Below are 19,855 nucleotides of genomic sequence, written 5' to 3' on the forward strand. Positions count from 1 at the left end.
AGCCACTAGTCGCCAGCAGCAAAATCATTCGGAACAGTCCCCACTTGCATCGGACACGACCCAGAGAATTCAAAGTGTTGTTATGCATTGTATTCGAACAAACACGACTATTCGGTCACATCTAATAGCGAATTAAGGAATCGCATACGATCTGAATAGCAAATATCATTCGATGAGACTTGTATATGTTTCTGCTTCATTACATTTGCTCACATATTGAATATTGCAACACCAGCCATGGAGTTCCCCTTAGTCTTTACTTCACAAACTAACCGATTCAGTCTGAGTATACGTAGGTAATACGCTTTCTCTTAACACTGTTGTTCATATTGGGATCCAATCTTTGACATGGTTCCTTCTTTTGGAAAGCCCATTGGTACACTGCAGTAGGTTCCATCTAGAGTCTACTGAAATTGTTGTACACTCTAGTTCCATCCGTGATGGGGTTCCAGCTAGAGGCCGTCGGTCGAAGCTGCCGTGCGTGCTCCCATGAACACGCGCGACACAACCACGAAGAAAGGTATGCTGGTTCCGCGTTCACTAACCAGCTTATTCCAGTCGAGGGTTATCACATTGCCACTTCGTGCATTTTAAGTGTCTGGTCATTTTTTTTATTATGTAAATGTCGTAGTATGTCTATATGTATACCATTTCATTTATAGAGAATTACGTTTAATGATCCGCTTGTCTTCTTCGCTACACGCACTTAAAAACCTGATTTATTTCACTATATTGTTGTTTTCATCGATTAATGTCCATGCTCTTTAATGTTCCACCAAGAAGCAGGCGTGGAACAGCACCATTAAATTTTCTTACGTAGCTTCATGTTGCAGATTGATGGCGGCTGTGACAAAATGACGGGTTACTTTTAGGAATCCGTTTTGAAGACACCACTCCATCGGACCAAAATTGCAATTGGTAACAGCCAACAAGAGCCATGGGTGCACAAAGCAAATAAATACATGTAAGAAAATGTATTGCGCAAGCTCCTTACAACCGGAACCGAGTATCCACGCAACGAACGCGCGCTCGTTAGCCGACGACGCACTTCATAATGACAACAAAATTGAAAACGTCGAGCTGCATAATCCACGCCTCAAATAAATATAATTGTCAAAATAGCGCAAGCATAAATTTTCACTTGAGATAAAGCAATATTCTAAGCGCGTACAACGCGCAATCGTCCTCGACGCCCTCAGTGAAAGTTCGTTGAACATGCCGTGGAGCGCGTCTGCGCTCCAATCCAGTTTGCTCGCAGCGTCCTTGCACAATTTGTCCACGCGCGGCACCTCAGCGGGCGAGCGCCGTCTGGCCAGCTCGACCTCATTCTAATGCACTGCACTTTTCGAAAACGCGATGCGTTTTTTAATAAGGTCTGCCCCAATCATCGCGCTCCCTCGTGGCCGAGTCAGGTGCCCCAACAGACCGCTAGAAATGATAGGGGGGGGGGGGGGGGGGGTTAAGTAAGCGGGTCAATGTGGAACTTATCCCGCAAGCAACCGTAGGCACATGATTATGCCTTTTTGTGACAAGGAGTGAGAGACAACAACGTGCTCATATTTGGTGTTTCAAGTGCAAGGAAGAACAGCACCAGACAGTTCCATTGCATGTCACGTAGCCAGAAGATCGGCATGCTAGAAGCCGCCATCACCATAGCGGGTCGCCCTGGCGGTTCGCCCGTCTACCTGAGCTATCGTTGCTGCCGCTGTGTTTCTGGCTATCGCTTGAGGACTCCAATAAACTTCGTCACATTTGGTGGAGGTGCTGCATACGCCTGGAAACCTGGAACTTCAAAGCAGGACTCTGCTATACATTTCCGTCGTGACGCAAGACCTTTCACTGCGTCCAACGGCCCCTATGCCTGCCGTGACCTGCTCGGGTGCATTGCCTCAGCGCGAACCTGCCGCTTTCCAGAGAGATAGGAGACCATGAAGTGGAGGACTGGCTCGCCTCCTATGAAAGGGGGAGCAACCACAACAAGTTGGGCGAGGCTACAAAATTGAACAACGTCATATTCTATCTGAGCGACGTTGTCAACTTCTGGCACCGCAACCACGAACCTGACCTATCGACTTGGGCGGCGTTCACAATTAGCTTTACAGAAGTGCTTACAGAAGTGCTTGCGGCTTGCAGTCTGCAAGCTTCGCGCCGAGCAACGTTTGTGAGAACGAGCGCGTCAGAGCCGTGAGACATTCACAAGTTATAGCGAGGATGTCATGAATATGTGCAATCGTGTCGATGCGACAATGGCACAAAGCGACAAGATCAGGCATATTTTAGAAGGGTTTGATGCCTTTCAGATGCTGTTGGCAAAGAACCCCATGCACTGCGTCTAAAGTGTGATTCTTTGCCGGAACTACAATGACTGGTGCAAGCAGCGGTCACCACGTGCAATTCGCTGGTAGGCTCTCCCTGGCGTGACTGTTGCTGCCCGACGCTTTTATGCGAAGCATATTACGAGAGCTCAACCCAGCTCCTCAGGCGCGGCGGTGTCGCCTTCAATGACCTTTGACCCCATGCCATACCACGTGACACCGTGACGTCACGACAAAGGAGAAACGGGGCTCCAACTCGCGCCGTCGCTCGCGGCGTCGCTCAACTCTCGCAAGATGGGCTGGGTGGGAATCGAACCAGGGTCTCCGGAGTGTGAGACGGAGACGCTACCACTGAGCCACGAGTACGATGCTTCAAAGCAGTACAAAAGCGCCTCTAGTGAATGCGGTGTTGCCTTAGAAACGAGCTGTTTCTAAGGCTCAGGCGTGCGTCGCTTGCTCAGGCGCACATTTCGTTGCCGCGCCGAACGCTGCGTTGCTCGACGCTCACCGCGTCCAATGCGGGGCGCGTAGTCGCTGGCGGGTCGACAGGAACGCTGTCGCGTTCCACTCTTGAAGGCGGAGCAGAGTAACGCATGAGTTGTTTCTTCGTCTAGCCGAACCAAATATAGCCAAGCAACAGCAGTTCACCAGGCTAAACAGTGGTTCAACAACTAAAATAAAGGCTAGTATGCTTCGCATCCTGGGCTTAACCTTAGCTAAGCCACAGCCATTTTTTTAATGATGACGCAGATTAAATAGTTTTGTCGTGAAACGGTGGCCCGCCAACTTTCATTAGCGTCTCCCACGCAAAAGACGCCCTCCTCTTCTTTGACGTCGCGTTGCAGCACGTCATCCAGGAACAAGTCGCTGAGTGAATTCCCCTTGCCTTTTGCAACACTCCTATTGCTGCCCCAATCAGCTATGCGCAGGTCGGCGCGGTGCCCGCAACGCTGACCCGTGCCGCGTTTCACGCACGAACACGGACACCCCCGACATCACCGTCTCCCGCCCATTTAGTGCCACAGTATCCCCGCGTGTGAAACCAATGGCGCACAACAGACAAGCGACCGATTTGTTACTCCTGCGGAATTGCTGGCCACGTGGCGCCTTCCTGCCTGCTCCGGATGCCTCTCGGAACGAACTTTAAACCACCCGCCAAGATAACTTCAACGCCGTGTTTCATCGGATCCGCCTTTCGATTCTATGAGCCCATCGGATGAATCGATGTGTCACTCGATGTGTTTGTCTAACCCGACGTCACTCCCGCTTCATTCGTTACGCCACGAGTGCCTTAGTCATACTGAGCATGGCGTACTTAAATTAAATTATGGGGTTTTACGTGCCAAAACCACTTTCTGATTATGAGGCACGCCGTAGTGGACGACTCCCGAAATTTCGACCACCTGGGGTTCTCTAACGTGCACCTAAATCTAAGTACACGGGCGTTTTCGCATTTCGCCCACATCTAAATGTGGCCGCCGTGGCCGGTATTCGATCCCGCGACCTCGTGCTCAGCAGCCCAACACCATAGCCACTAAGCAACTACGGCTGGTGGTGTACTTCCCTTTCAACACGCACGGAGACCCATCCACCTGTCGCTTACACTGGCGCAGTAGACCCTGTGCTTTCGAGTTATTCACTGCACCCCTTTCCCGCATCCATCTACTGTAACGTTACTAAGACGCAGTGCGACGAGCTTCTCTGTATTCTTCTTCACTTCAAAGCTTCATTTGATTGCCACAGTACTTCTATGGATCGAACGAAAGCTGTCTGCCACACTATTGACACTGGCTCTTATGTTCCTCTGCGGCAGCGACCATACCGGGTTTCGGACACACAGAGGCGGGTTATTGATGAGCAGGTGACCGACACGCTACCTCTCGGCGTTATTTTGGCAGTAAGTAATCCATGGCCATCCCAAATCGTTCTAGTTAATGAAAGATGGTTCCATGCAATTTTGCGTCGATCATCGCCGTTTGAATAAGACCAGGCGAAGAATGTAGATACTTTGCCGCGCATAGACGAAGCACTTGACTACTCTGAGGACCGCATTTTTTGTTCTTCCTTACATCTTCTATCTGAATGCCTGCACGTGCCCATGGACGAGGCTGTTCGCTATAAGACGGCATTTGTCACATCGGACGGCTTATATGAATTTATTATCATGCCGTTCGTTCTTTGTAATGTACCGGCCAAATTTGAACGGATGACGGAAACTATTTTGCGTGACCTGAAGTCGCAAACATGCCTATTTTATTTAGATGATGTTCTAGTGTTTGCGCCCAAGTCCTAGACACACCTGCAATGCTTGAAACAAGTTTTGACTTGCCTCACGCAAGCGAATCTGCTGCTTAAATTAAGGAAGCGATTTTTCAACGCAGCACAATTAACTATATTGGGCCATGTTGTTTTGAAATATCGCGTACTTCCTGATCCCGCTAAGCTCCAAGACATGGTCGAACTTCCTAAGCCAACGATACACAAGGCACTCCATTACTTCATAGGCCTGTACTTCTATTTTCGCCGTTCTGTACGAAATTTTACTACATCATTGCACCCCCAACACAACTTCTTGCCGGCACCAATGACCTTTCTTCCTGGTCAGAAAAGTGCGGCGTCGCATTTACCGCCATACGTTGTCTACTTACCTCGCCACCAATTTTACGTCACTTCCATCCGAATGCTCCACGGAAATGAAAGTGACGCCAGCGGCGTCAGTGCGGGTGCAGTGCTAGCGCAACGAAAACCAGGCTTGTGCGAATACGTCGTAGCCTACGCCAGCCGAACTCTCACCAAAGCTAATGCCAACTACTCTGTGACTGAGAAGAAATAATTGGCCATTGTGTGGGCTCTTACCAAAGTTTGGCCTTACCTTTACGGTCCACCTTTTGAACGTCATGCGCTTTGCTGCTTGTCGTCCCTCAACGACCCATCTGGTCGGCTCGCGAGATGAGCCCAACGTTTACAGGAATGCGACGTTAAGGTTGTCTACCACTCCGGGCGCAAACATTCCGACTCCGACATTTTATCCCGTTCGCCGATCCCACCCGACGTCGACATTGTTTCGCCCCTGACGACCGCTCTATTACCTTCGCACATCACCGACTTGGCTTCAGAGCAGCAAAAGGACCCATGGGTAGCCACTCTTCTGAACCTTCTGAAGAATTCTGTCGGACTACCGATGCCTCGGGCGCTCCGCCGTCAAATACCACATTTCGCAATTCGAGATGGGCTTCTCTACTGCCGAAATTACCATTTCGATGGTTGCTAATGACTTCAAGTGGTCCTGCGCCAACTTCGTAGCGATATCTGCGCTTCATTTCACGCCAATCAGCAGTGTGGCCATGGCGGTGTGTCCAAGACTTACATGTGCCTTCGACTTCGATATTACTGGCGGAGCATGTAAATTACGTAAGCAACTACGTTTGCTCGTGCCGTGAATGCCAAAGTCGCAAATTGGCTCCTCATTCAGCCGCTCCATTGCAGCCAGTTCCATGCCCAGTCTGCCCCTTCGACTGTGTCGGGATTAAATATATGGTCTCCTCACCTGTACGACTGCTGGCAACCGTTCGGCGCGACATGAAACTACCTGACGCGACATGAAAAACCACTGCCCTCCCAGCGGCCACAGCCCACGACGTCGTTTCTTTCATCCTCCATCACCTCGTTCTGCGCCACGGCGCTCCTCTTGAACTCTTCAATGACCGAGCGTGAGTGTTTCTTTATGAAGTAGTCAAGTCGCTGCTTCATCAATGCAGCATCATACGTCGCATCACAACCGGCTATCACCCCCGACAAATGGCTTGGCAGAACGGTTCTACCGTACTGTCTGCAACATGCTGCCCATGTATGTCGCCTCGGATCATTCCAACTGGGACCTTGCTCTACAGTTCGTAGCAAACGCATAGAACAGCGCCAAACAAGCCACAATCGGATTATCTCCATTTTTTTCGCTCTCTACGGCCGTGAGCCTTCCTGTACCATCGACACAATTTTTCAATATCATCCATGTGCTTCACAGTGCACTGCGGTTTCCACCACCGCTAAGCGTGGCGAAGAATGTCGGCACTTTCCCGCTCGCTCAGAACCGCAGGCCAATCCCGCCAGAAGCCTCGATGTCACGACTGCCGACCCGTTCCTACCTTCCCGCCTGAATCTCTCGAATGTCTTTGGGTCCTACCTACGAGTCCTGGCCTTTCTTCCAATCTGCTTCCAAGATTTGATGGTTCTTATCGCGTCATTGCCCGAACAACGCCCGTCCACTACATCGTCTAGCCACTGACGCCCCCAAATCACCACCGACGCCAGGGAAGGAAAATTGTTCACGTAGATAGACTGAAGCCTTATTAGCACCGAGAACGAACTACAAGGGCGCTGCGAGCGCCGCTCGCGTGACGTCAGGGCAAGGACTCGCGCCTGTCGTCTGCTACAGTTCGGGCGGTGTCCGGGCGCTCTCTGCAGTGTTTTCGTTTGTTCGCTCTCGTTTCATCTGCTTGGATACCTCTGTCAGTCGTGAAATATATTTTTGCGACGTGTTCGTTCGCGAAAAGTTATTTAAAGAGCTGATTTCTGAGATGACAATACAGTCCTCAAAGGCAACGTTACAGTGTCATCGGAAGGAAGGCAGACCAGCTCACTGTGGGTTTTTTCGTGCGCGCATCGACAATCGCAAGAACATAGCATATACGAATCCAGTTATGATACCATACCTGCCGTACTGCAACAGGTATGGCACCAACACTGACTATATTTGATATTTACAAATGTTACCTTAACTTTAATCGGCCAAAACAGGTTTGCTCACGACGAGTACTTCATGGTTTAATATCGATTTTTTTTCACTCATTAACAGAAACGCTCGTCAGTAACACGAGGACTTAACTAACTCTGCACTTTACATTCTACCAGCAGCACTAGGCCTTATTAACTACTTCTCAAAATTAGGTGGTTCTTGAAGTGTTTATATTAAGCCGCGGTAACTAGAAGTAAAGCTAACTGAGGCTTACAGCTATTTGCAGAATACGAAAAGGAATGTATGAATAAATATTCCCTTTCCCGTGCTGCACCGGGAAACCGGGTAAGCCCCTAAACCTTGAAACCTAAGGCCGATATCGCTAACCTCTTGCGTAGGCAAGGTAGCGGAGCATGCAATCCTGCACAGGATATCGGGTTACATAGAACGCAACGAACTGTTCCCGCACAACATGGTCGGCTTCAGGCCCGGCCTTTCCACACAGGATGTAATGCTACTCCTTAAGAAGCACATTTTCGATAACAGCACTAGAGATGCTAGGGGCATCTTAGCCCTTGACCTGACCAAGGCTATTGACACTGTATCTCATCGATTTGTCCTGCAGGCCACGGCCAGCCTAGGTCTGGGAGCAAGGTTTGAGGCTTTTGTTAGATCATTCCTCATAAACAGAACAGCCACCATCAGGATTGCACAACTCAAGTCAGATGAGTTCGCACTAGGGGCCAGAGGCACTCCCCAAGGAGCAGTCATCTCCCATTTACTGTTCAACATAATCATGAAGGGCTTGTCAAAAAGGCTCTGATCTATTTCTAATATAAGCCACTCGCTATACGCAGACGACATCACGATTTGGTGCCCCGGAGAATCACTCGCAGAGGTAGAGCACTCGCTACAATCAGCCCCACACGCAACGTAGTCCTACCTGGAAGACACAGGCCTCCAACTATCCCCAAACAAATCTGAATTGTTACTTTACAGGCCGGCCAGGCAAGGTGTTCGGGGGCTCACCCCCCTAAACCAACTTCCCATATCCCTCTTTGCAAGAAACGGGCAGCCCATTCCTCAAGTCGAATTTATCCGAATCCTAGGATTACTGATTGACGCGCGTGGATGTAACGCCAAAACGCTCACGCGCATCACGGCGAAAACCGAGAGCATGCTGAGACTAGTTGCTAGAGTATCCGGACGAAAGAAGGGACTAGCTGAAGGCAACCTCCTCAGGATCCATCACGCTTTCCTAATGAGCCACATCAACTATGTAACCTCGGCCCTTAACTGGACCAAAAGCGAAAAGAATAAGCTTAACATTCTCATGCGCAAGAGCATAAAAAAGGTACTGGGGTTACCAGTAACCACTTGCTCGGACAGGTTAAGCAAACTCGGTATGCACAACGACATTGATGAAGTGATCGAAGCGCAGGTCACCGCTCAGGTAGTCAGGCTCTCGTCAACCAGGGCAGGGAGACGCATCCTAGACGAGGCCTGCATGGCTCCAAGAATACTCAATGAAGGGAAAATCACCTTATCCAGGGAGGCACATGCAACCTTTGTGGTAAGCCCATTCCCTCGGAATATGCACCCGCAATACAATGTAGGGAGGCGAAAAGCCCGAGCACGGGCGATTTTACAGAAGGCCAGTGAGAATCAAGATTCGATGGTCTTTGTCGACGCGGCTCAGTACGGCAACTCTAGCACGTTCGCGTTGACAATCATTGACGGAAAAGTGCGGAATATAACCAACCCTTATATATAGCTTTCATTGATTACGAGAAAGCGTTTGATTCTGTCGAAACCTCAGCACTCGTGGAGGCATTACGGAATCAGGGTGTAGACGAGTCGTATGTAAAAATACTGAAAGATATCTATAGCGGCTCCACAGCCACCGTAGTCCTCCATAAAGCAAGCAACAAAATCCCAATAAAGAAAGGCGTCAGGCAGGGAGATACGATCTCTCCAATGCTATTCACAGCGTGTTTACAGGCGGTATTCAGAGACCTGGATTGGGAAGAATTGGGGATAAAAGTTAATGGAGAATACCTTAGTAACTTGCGATTCGCTGATGATATTGCCTTGTTTAGTAACTCAGGGGATCAATTGCAATGCATGCTCACTGACCTGGAGAGGCAAAGCAGAAGAGTGGGTCTAAAAATTAATCTGCAGAAAACTAAAGTAATGTTTAACAGTCTCGGAAGAGCACAGCAATTTACAATAGGCAGTTAGGCACTGAAAGTGGTAAGGGAATACATATACTTAGGGCAGGTAGTGACGGCGGATCCGGATCATGAGACAGAAATAATCAGAAGAATAAGAATGGGCTGTGGTGCGTTTGGCAGGCATTCTCAGATCATGAACAGCAGGTTGCCACTATCCCTCAAGAGAAAAGTTTATAATAGCTGTGTTTTACCAGTACTCACCTACGGGGAAGAAACCTGGAGGCTTACGAAAAGGGTTCTACTCAAATTGAGGACGGCGCAATGAACTATGGAAAGAATGATAGATGTAACGTTAAGGGATAAGAAAAGAGCAGATTGGATGAGGGAACAAACGCGAGTTAATGACATCTTAGTTCAAATCAAGAAAAAGAAATGGGCATGGGCAGGACATGTAATGCGGAGGGAAGATAACCGATGGTCATTAAGGGTTACGGACTGGATCCCAAGGGAAGGGGAAGCGTAGCAGGGGGCGGCAGAAAGTTAGGTGGGCGGATGAGATTAAGAAGTTTGCAGGGACGGCATGGCCCCAATTAGTACATGACCGGGGTTGTTGGAGAAGTATGGGAGAGGCCTTTGCCCTGCAGTGGGCGTAACCACGCTGATGATGATGATGATCACGGCAAAGGGGAATTACGCTCCTCGGCGTCCGTTAGCTTTGCTTAAAGTGGAGTCGCGGAACAGGTCGCCATAGCCCTGGCCATGACCGACCCCTCGCGTACCAACGTTTTCACCGACTCACGAGCGGCCATCAAAGCTTTCGAATCGGGTAACCTAGCCCACAAGGCTGCCTTCATTCTGGAAAAGAGAACAAACCCTGGCACTCACTTCATCTCTTGGTTTCCCGCCCATATGGGTGCGGACGTTCATGAGAACATACCTAACCTCAACGAGCTTGCCCATGACCGTGCGCGAGATCTAACGCGCCGCGGCGGCATGGAGGCCTTATGGGGACAGGATGAAATCCAGCAGAACGATCCGCTCCTTAAGTTTCACGAGATAACATCTCACTATCGGCTTAGCAGAAGGGCCTATCCTCTTCCTCACCCGAAGTTAGCCAGGTCTCAATCAGTTTTACTTAGAATGCTCCAGACGGGCTCGTTCCCTTCGCTGGGCTTTCTCAGCCGTATCTACACAGAGGTCGATTCGAGCTGTCCGGACTGTAATGAGATCTATTGGTCCTTAGCGCACATGCTCTGGCAATGCCCCGCGTTACCTAACGGCCCTCTCTCCAGCGAAGCCGACTGGGAAGAGGCACTCCGGAGCCCATCGCTCCAGACACAACTAGAGGCAATCCAGAGGGCCCGAGAAAGGGCGGAACATCACGGTATTCCTGCCCCGACTTGGATGCGGCCAGCGGCGTCCGTGGGTCCCCGATAGAGGCCTCCGCTGAAGCTCCTCAGGACCAAATAAAGTTCACTGTCCGTCCGTCCGTCCGTCCGTCCGTCCGTCCGTCCGTCCGTCCGTCCGTCCGTCCGTCCGTCCGTCCGTCCGTCCGTCCGTCCGTCCGTCCGTCCGTCCGTCCGTCCGTCCGTCCGTCCGTCCGTCCGTCCGTCCGTCCGTCCGTCCGTCCGTCCGTCCGTCCGTCCGTCCGTCTGTCTGTCTGTCTGTCTGTCTGTCTGTCTGTCTGTCTGTCTGTCTGTCTGTCTGTCTGTCTGTCTGTCTGTCTGTCTGTCTGTCTGTCTGTCTGTCTGTCTGTCTGTCTGTCTGTCTGTCTGTCTGTCTGTCTGTCTGTCTGTCTGTCTGTCTGTCTGTCTGTCTGTCTGTCTGTCTGTCTGTCTGTCTGTCTGTCTGTCTGTCTGTCTGTCTGTCTGTCTGTCTGTCTGTCTGTCTGTCTGTCTGTCTGTCTGTCTGTCTGTCTGTCTGTCTGTCTGTCTGTCTGTCTGTCTGTCTGTCTGTCTGTCTGTCTGTCTGTCTGTCTGTCTGTCTGTCTGTCTGTCTGTCTGTCTGTCTGTCTGTCTGTCTGTCTGTCTGTCTGTCTGTCTGTCTGTCTGTCTGTCTGTCTGTCTGTCTGTCCGTCCGTCCGTCCGTCCGTCCGTCCGTCCGTCCGTCCGTCCGTCCGTCCGTCCGTCCGTCCGTCCGTCCGTCCGTCCGTCCGTCCGTCCGTCCGTCCGTCCGTCCGTCCGTCCGTCCGTCCGTCCGTCCGTCCGTCCGTCCGTCTGTCTGTCTGTCTGTCTGTCTGTCTGTCTGTCTGTCTGTCTGTCTGTCTGTCTGTCTGTCTGTCTGTCTGTCTGTCTGTCTGTCTGTCTGTCTGTCTGTCTGTCTGTCTGTCTGTCTGTCTGTCTGTCTGTCTGTCTGTCTGTCTGTCTGTCTGTCTGTCTGTCTGTCTGTCTGTCTGTCTGTCTGTCTGTCTGTCTGTCTGTCTGTCTGTCTGTCTGTCTGTCTGTCCGTCCGTCCGTCCGTCCGTCCGTCCGTCCGTCCGTCCGTCCGTCCGTCCGTCCGTCCGTCCCGTGCTGCACGTTCAACTCACTTGAGCAGTTTACTGGTGTCTGTTGCTTGAGGAATATACATGACAAATCTGTTTGGCGAACTGACACAGGCTGCTCGGCTCAATGTTTTTAGTGAAATAGGCCTTTTGAACCGTATGGTCTCAGCCAGAAAGAAACCGAAGCGTCATTCGTTAGTAGTATGGGACATATTGGAGATATCAGAATTCCTAGGTGGGGGGTCAAAAATCAAGTGAAATAATTAGGGCTTGTGCTGTCTTCCTTATGAAGGTTTGCGAGGTTATCTTTTATCTACTGATGAAGCGAATAGCTTCCCGTTTGTATAATGAAACAACGCTGGATCGAGACATGGTGTGGCAGAAGGGGCTTGAATTTTCCTTTTCTAAATAGCCTAAGCTGCACTGTAGTACCTCGGGTATACTTTAGGCATTGCGATTGACGCTGTGAAAAAATTCCTTCATGGTTGCAATGCGAAGTTGTAGGGAAATAATGGGCTTCGCGAACCGTGCGTGCCTCTCCATAACGATAGTCGGTTGCAGCTATTGAGTGAGGGGTGTGTTAGATTGTCAATGAAACATTTTCATTGCTTGCAATTGATTGGCACTTTATCTTAACCACGAAACTTTTCTTTCAGGTGATTGCTACTATGGTATTTGTGAATTAACTATGTAAATACTCTACATGACGCGCCGTCGTGTTACCAGCCATGAGCAATTCGTTTTATTAGGGCCTGTTTCAGATAGTGGTGAAAGTAGCACCTAACTATTTCATACGGAATCCGTGGCTAACTCTTTCTTTTACATACTGATAAAGGGGCCATATTTGACTAGGACACCTCAACAGAGTAATAAGAATCATAATCACAGCTGCGCTGGGCAGTGTCTTTAGCGTGTTACATGTCGACACCAAATACGAAGATTTTTCTTCCTTGTAGAATGCAATGTCTCTGATAGCTAAGTACTGCGGAAATGTTAAAGGGGTTGGGACACCAAATTTTGAGGCTATAAAAAGCATGTTGTAGGCTGCTTCCGTATGCAAGGACACCCAGAACGAGGTATCGGACGCTGCAAATATTTCAAAATAATTTTAATTCAGCTTCAAAAAGTCATTAAAAACTCCTTCTCGTAGTCGAGACCCATCGCTAGCGCGGCAGCTACTACGTCACAGAGGAGGAACGAAAATATTGACGTCATAGCACACCAGCACAAAAACGTGACGTATGATGAGTAGCGATAAAATGCCGATTACGGAGCCTGCTGAGCCAAGCGACCGAGCATAAAGTCCACTATGACCGAGCTACAGGCATATAGAAACCGGCACGGAAACTCGCCGCACGCCGTTTGCCGTTCGCGGGCCCCCGTGCGACGGCGGTTTTGCTCGCGAACGGCCAGATTTCCTAGCTGTAGAGAGCACGGGCCCGGGACCCATTTGTGCGGCAGCCGTACGGCGAAGCGGCCAATCAGCGTCCGAGGAGTGGTCACTCTGTGCACCGATGGCAGCTTCACCGCCTCTGATCGTTCGGCGCCGCCGATATCGTGGATAGGCCTTTTCCGGTTCACTTCGAAGCTAAAGCTTACGGCGCTTCGGAATGAATCACTGACTCTCACAAGCCGCAATATTTTCTTACCGTTGTTGTCGCTCTTCGCAATAATTATAATAATCGCGACATGCACTTCGAATCACCAGTTGACCTCTGCTGGCAGAGCACGCGTATGCGCGAGCAGACGACGCAGCATAGTTTTACGTCACTATTTTTTGTGGCCCACGTGACCAAGCCATGTTGCGTTTCCTCCTCTGTGACGTCATAGCATCCCCCGGAGCCCAGAAACCGAAACCGAAATCGCTCGGTATAATAATGCTATTATTGAATTATTTATCGGATGTATATGAATCCCGCTGTGTGTATCGTGCTCCCTGAAGCATGACGCAACGTTTGAATCAACAAACGCATGAACGAAAATTTTGATGTCTCCACCCCTTTAAGTGTTTAGCAAATAATCGTACACAACTTCGTGTGTTGAATTTTCAGTCATTCTCTTTACGCAAAATTTATGGACATACACGGCGCATATATGCATTGCGAAACCAGTAGGCACCTTCAGCGCTATATAGCTTGCGATGTCCAAGCCATCAATTTTTTTTACTCACGCGTTTTTCAAGAAGTAACTGTGGTTCAGGCATGGCAGCAGAAAGAAGACATCTATTTCAGTACGTATGGCTCGAGCCACCCATACCCCAAGCATACACGAAAGGAATGATTTCGCGTGGCAGCCCAGCGAGCCGGAGCGAGCGGCGCCCTGGCCGTGACGTCACTTGCGAGAGGGCGCCATTCCGAGCTCTCGCCCTTCATCAATTATTGCGCGCTCACGGGAAGACTACAAATGAGGCTGTGCAGGGTGATACGAGCTGGACAAATTTTGAAGTGAAAGAAGCTCAAAGTAAAATTGATTACGAAGAACGACTGAAGAATATGAAAGAAAGCAAATGGGCTGGGAGAGTGTACAGCTATTTGTACAGGAAAAAACATTGATTCACAGTGGAGAAAGAAGAACTAGGAAGCTTGCCAGCAAGTATACGACCTGTATGATGAGTAACATGCAACAAAGAACGTCAAGCGGAAAATCAGAAGCTGAGATAATCTCATGGGTGGCGGAAATGGAAAGGAAACCTGCTATGAGTGACTACTACAGAGGAAAAAACGAAATCAGGAAAGAAACAATTTGTAACTCAAAGAGAAGCTCTTTATCTCTTAGAACACGCACTTATAAAGCGAGGTAAAACAAGGAAGAAGAGGCATGTGCTTGCTCCGGCAAAGCTAGGGAAACTATGGAGCATGTGTTTTACTAGAATGTCAAGATATCTGCCCGGCGGTTGATTTAGGCACCTCTGACCTCCATGAACCAATGGGGTTCAGTCATGGGTTCAGCGAGAGCAGGGGGAAGTAAATATGTCCGCAATAGAGATTAGTAAGAGGCGATTGGAAAATTGGTCGAAGAAAAGTAAGGAAACGACAAACAATGGAGGAGTACAAAAACAATTTCAAACAAGTTCACAATAGGGGTTCAGAAACGTTGATTATGAGAATTTATCGTGGGGTTTCTTTTTTCCTTTTCTTTTGTCTTATTTAATATAGGTAGGACATTAGGTAATATAATAAGATTCGGTAATGTGAGATGTTGGGCTAGCTGGTGATTAATCATCATACCTTGGTGGTGAAGCAGCGCACTGACAAATACAAGGCGAAGACACACAAGAATACGCAACACTGTTGCGAGTGCAGCGATTGTTGTGTATTCTTGTGTGTCTTCACCTTGTCCTTGTCAGTGCGCTGCTTCCACAACAAGGTATGATGATAATACCAAGAGCTTGGTGGTGCAAGCTACCACCCCACTCCAAAGAGGACTGAGGTGAAACAGCGCGAAAAAGACAAGGACACAAGGAAACAAATACCACAGACAAGCGCTGACTGCCAACTGGAAGTTTATTTGAAAATCACCGGACATTTATAGCTTTCATCAGCATAGGCATGCGCACATCATTCACAAAAACATCTGCAAATCATCATTTTAATCTTTCTTCCAAAAATGTTATTTCTTTTCCCGACAAGGCAAGAGAGGGAGTGCTCACACATTTATCGCCTTCCTTTCTTATATGAAAGGCCTCTATTATCTCCCTTTCCTTCTTGCTCTTTCCTTTCCCTATGAATTTAGTCTTTTCAAATAAGGGGGTGCATTGACACTTGTTACAGTGTCCAGCTAAATGACTCCCATAGCCATTCTTTAGGTTAGTGCTGTGTTGACGAGCTCTTTCATTGAAGCACTGTCCCGTTTGACCTATATAAGATTTCCCACAGCTTAACGGTATTTGATAGATGACATTGCTCCTGCACTCAGTGAAACGTGTTTTATGATTAGTGGTGCACAAGTGCCTTTCGCGCTTGTTCATGCGATTGCATATCGAGGACAACTTGCACGGGGCACTGAAAACCAAATTGATATTATGTCTAGCGCATGCCTATGCTGATGAAAGCTATAAATGTCCGGTGATTTTCAAATAAACTTCCAGTTGGCAGTCAGCGCTTGTCTGTGGTATTTGTTTCCTTGTGTCCTTGTCTTTTTCGCGCTGTTTCACCTCAGTTCTAAGTATGAACCAACTAGCCCTCATCAAGATCTTACCAAAGAGGACGCTCATAGCATCCATCCATCCATCCAGCTGCTAATAGCCAATCGACAGGCGTCATCGCCTGTCGCCCGTCTAGCTGAACTATTATTACTGCCGCTGTGCTTCTGACTAGCGCTCGACGACTCCAATGAGCCTCGCCACCCAAGGAATGACTGACGCGCTCGGTGGTTCACGGTTACAAAACGAAGACAGAGCTACCTGACAAAGATGTTACAAAAGATTTGGAGAACGCTTAAGATTTGCCTTTAAGAACGGAACGCGATAGCACTCAAAGATCCCTGACTGCGTCTCAATCTTCTCGGAAACTGCAACATATGTAACCATAATGTTTACCGGGAAACGCTCGCGGCGAACGCTATGCACGAAGGCGGGCTTTCTGGCAGAAACACGGTCTCTTTCATGGGCCGCGATGCAGCGCAGGCGAGTGCCATCTCGAAGTGTTTCAAAGAAGCGGGCGTGCCGCTCCATGGACTCTGGGACGTTTACGCGCCGAACACCGTCGCCGGTCTGTGCACTGTAGAAACGCTGCAAAAGGGGTTTGTTGGAGTTTTCGCATAGCATAATTATGTTTTCGCGTATATTCAAATTACAATCCGAGAGTTATCATGTTTGTAGCTTGTTTGTAACTCGTAGTTTACGACTTTTCCTCGTATTTTAGCTTGAGAAATTGAATTACTTCAGTCCATTCCTTGCGTCACGTGGAAGGCTTCGGTATGTGTGGTTCGAAATCTTTTTGCCGAAACGACGTCTGACTCCGGCCACAGGACGCCGGTGTCGTGTTTCTGTGACACCGGCTCCTTAACGCTATCGCGTTAAATATCCCGCAGACAGAGCGCTGTCCTACTGCTATTATTGTTTGTCGTGTCCATAACAAAGGTAACATTGCTGTGACTGAGGGCTCCTCGTTGTTTTGTACTGTTCCGTAGATAGCGCTGTTCCTTTTTTAGCCACTGCAGTTGAAAGTATAAATTCTGACATTTGTGGTGAAAGGCAAAGCATTTGTGGACATGCTTGTATTTGATCTTCGATGCTCCAGGATGGACTTCAGGGTCTCGACTTTTGGCACAACACGGAGCCCCTTACGACTGAGAATGGCACGTATGCGACTACGCTGTTCACGACAAGAGCCAAATCCATTATCGCCAACAGAGACAAGTCAAAGGTGGGCACGCTTTTCTCTTTTGTCACGTTACCAGTAACGGGTATATGAGGATAGTTCTAAATCACCTGCAGGCAGAGTATTTCATGCAGTCGTGGTCCTGAGTAAAAAAGCTGCGCCAACATCACCTCCCCAGGAAAAAAATAAGGGTCCATTATTTTCTACGAGCATGTCTAGATCTTTTGCTGTTATCCTGATACGTAATTTTTATTGCTGTGTTAGAGGGTAGTTTCAGTCAAGAAAGTTTGATCAGCAAGTCCGCACGTTTGTCTAGCGGAAAGAATAGGCCAATGTTTCCCATCTGTACTGGTCATGATCTATACCTTCTACCTAATGAAAGCAACTGTATCGTCACCTGGGCCCCGGGGCTCACACCTGAAGTACCCGTGAGCTTTCGAGATGGTTCTGCCGCAGCATCTACAGTGGACGTTCACCATATGCTGTGGATGTCTCAAAGAACGAGGACTTCACAAAACAAAATTCTAGAAGCTTCCAAGATACAGACCGATCCCACAGATAGTTGTACGTGTTGGGTCATGGACAAGGAGTTCCTTAATCAAGCTTTCAATTCTGATATAACGCGGGCCTGCATACTTCATTCATACATCCTTGTAGGCTGTAAAGCAAGCCGTTAAAATTACAATAGAACGTAAATATAAAGGCCATATTTCATTGCCGCTGAAATAATTCCGCAATGTTTTTCTCAACTTTAGGTAATCCTGCATCACTTGTAGCTTGACAGTGGTACCAGCCGTACCATGACAGTCGGCTCAGCCTTTCAGTCTATTAGAGGAATGCTTAAAAAGGACAATCTACAGATGTTTATTGATAGGCTATGATCCAAAGTATCTATACCCATCGAGGTTGCAAGAAAAACGTGTGGAAATTTTTTATTCTTCTGCAGAACGTCTTCTAGACAAAATTTTAAAATTAGTGAGCTCCATTATCTCTCACTGTGGGGATAAGTCACAAACACTCAGGATGACTACCCTTACAAAAATTTTTATAGAAAGTCCATAGACAGTCCATAGACATTTGTCTATGAAGTCTATAGACTGTCTATAGACATTTCTTTAGACTGGTCTATAGACAGTCTATAGATTTATGGCCATACACTGTTTATAGACTGGTCTATAAAAAGTCTGAGTTTATAGACTGTCTATAGACATTTCTTTAGACTAGTCTATAGACAGTCTATAGACTTATGGCCGCACACTTTTTATAGACTAGTCTGTAAAAAGTCTGAGTCTATAGACTGTCTATAAACTGTCTATAGATTGTCTGTAGACTTATGGCCATACACTTTTTCTAGACTAGTCTATAAAAAGTCTGAGTCTATAGATTGTCTATAGAATTTCGATAGATTTATGGCCATACATTTTTTATAGACTAGTCTATAAGAAGTCTGAGTCTATAGACTGTCTATAAACTGTCTATAGACTTATGGCCATACACTTTTTATGGACTAGTCTATAAAAAGTCTGAGTCTAGAGTGTCTATGGATTAATTAAAATCCATGTTTGTAGACAGCTGTCTGCATAATGTCTATGGGCAAGTGTATAGGCTTACAGTTCTACTTTTGTAGACTGAAGTCTATGGAATGTCTACAGACAAATGTATATATACTATAGACATTCTATAGACTTCAGTCTACAAAAACAGAACTTTATAATCCAATACACTTTTTTCTATGACATTCTGCATACACTTGCCAACAAACATGCATTTTCATTAATTTATAGACACTCTATAGACACAGACATTTTATAGACAAGTCTACAAAGAGTGTATGAGGCCATAACTCCATAGCGGCTATCTACAAGTTAGTTTACATTTTTCATTACATGCGGTAGCAAAACGTTTTGAATGTATTTCATTTCATTTTATAGATATGAAATGCATGGAAATGCATGGAATGCAGATATTATGCATGTGCACCTGTTCCTTTTCATGTGCACTTATGCATTACCGTTAGTAGATTAATAAAGGTCCTGAACCAGCTGTACTTTCATATATGTTGCATAAACAGAAAGAATTTATATAGTGCTGAATCATGCAGTGCAAAAAATAAAACAAATGCACCGGCAATGCATTAACCGTTTTTATTGCTCGATATAATACATGAATTCCTTAAATTCTTGTCTTATGCTATTAGGGAAACAGATTAAATATTTACACTACTCCTTGGCAAGCACGGTCGCCAGGCTGGCCTTGACCTTTGTGTCATTAGTCCCAAAGGTGCTGCAGGTGTATGCTGCAAATAAGTACATGCAGCAATATGAGGCAAAAATAACAGATGTGTATTCTTTGTATGTTCATTAAGCAGCTTAATATATTTACTCAAACCATCTAAGTCAATACTTAATGCGGTTTAACTATGACTAATGGCTGCTTGTCAATACAAATCAGTACCTTTATGCAATGTTCTATTGCATGGTATGGTGAACAATTAAACAGTCACAACTGCTGCTCGTGTCAGCAACAGTATGTTCCCTTTTATGACAAGTTCATATATGATGCATTAATGTACTTATCCCAAATGGTCCCTATATTTATTGCGGAAACGTTACCCAGTTGGGCTGTCTGTACAGTTTTTTTGGCTGGTAGTTAAGTATGCCCTTGTATAGTATGGCTGCTTGTCAATACAAATCAGTACCTTTATGCAATGTTCTATTGCATGGTATGGTGAACAATTAAACAGTCACAACTGCTGCTCGTGTCAGCAACAGTATGTTCCCTTTTATGACAAGTTCATATATGATGCATTAATGTACTTATCCCAAATGGTC

At 47.4% G+C, this 19,855-nt stretch overlaps 1 protein-coding gene across 1 annotated transcript in view; it reads left to right on the top strand.

Annotated features, from left to right (window-relative positions):
* The window catches only part of LOC135916590 (arylsulfatase J-like), a 92,261-nt gene that overhangs the window by 27,136 nt on the left and 45,270 nt on the right, over positions 1-19,855 (top strand). The window contains exon 3 of the mRNA XM_065450024.2: positions 16,944-17,069. Coding sequence (XP_065306096.2) covers positions 16,944-17,069 — 126 coding nt within the window. The remainder of the gene's footprint in view (positions 1-16,943; positions 17,070-19,855) is intronic.

The sequence above is a fragment of the Dermacentor albipictus genome, chromosome 2 (genome assembly GCF_038994185.2).
Source record: "Dermacentor albipictus isolate Rhodes 1998 colony chromosome 2, USDA_Dalb.pri_finalv2, whole genome shotgun sequence".
Classification (NCBI taxonomy): domain Eukaryota; kingdom Metazoa; phylum Arthropoda; class Arachnida; order Ixodida; family Ixodidae; genus Dermacentor; species Dermacentor albipictus.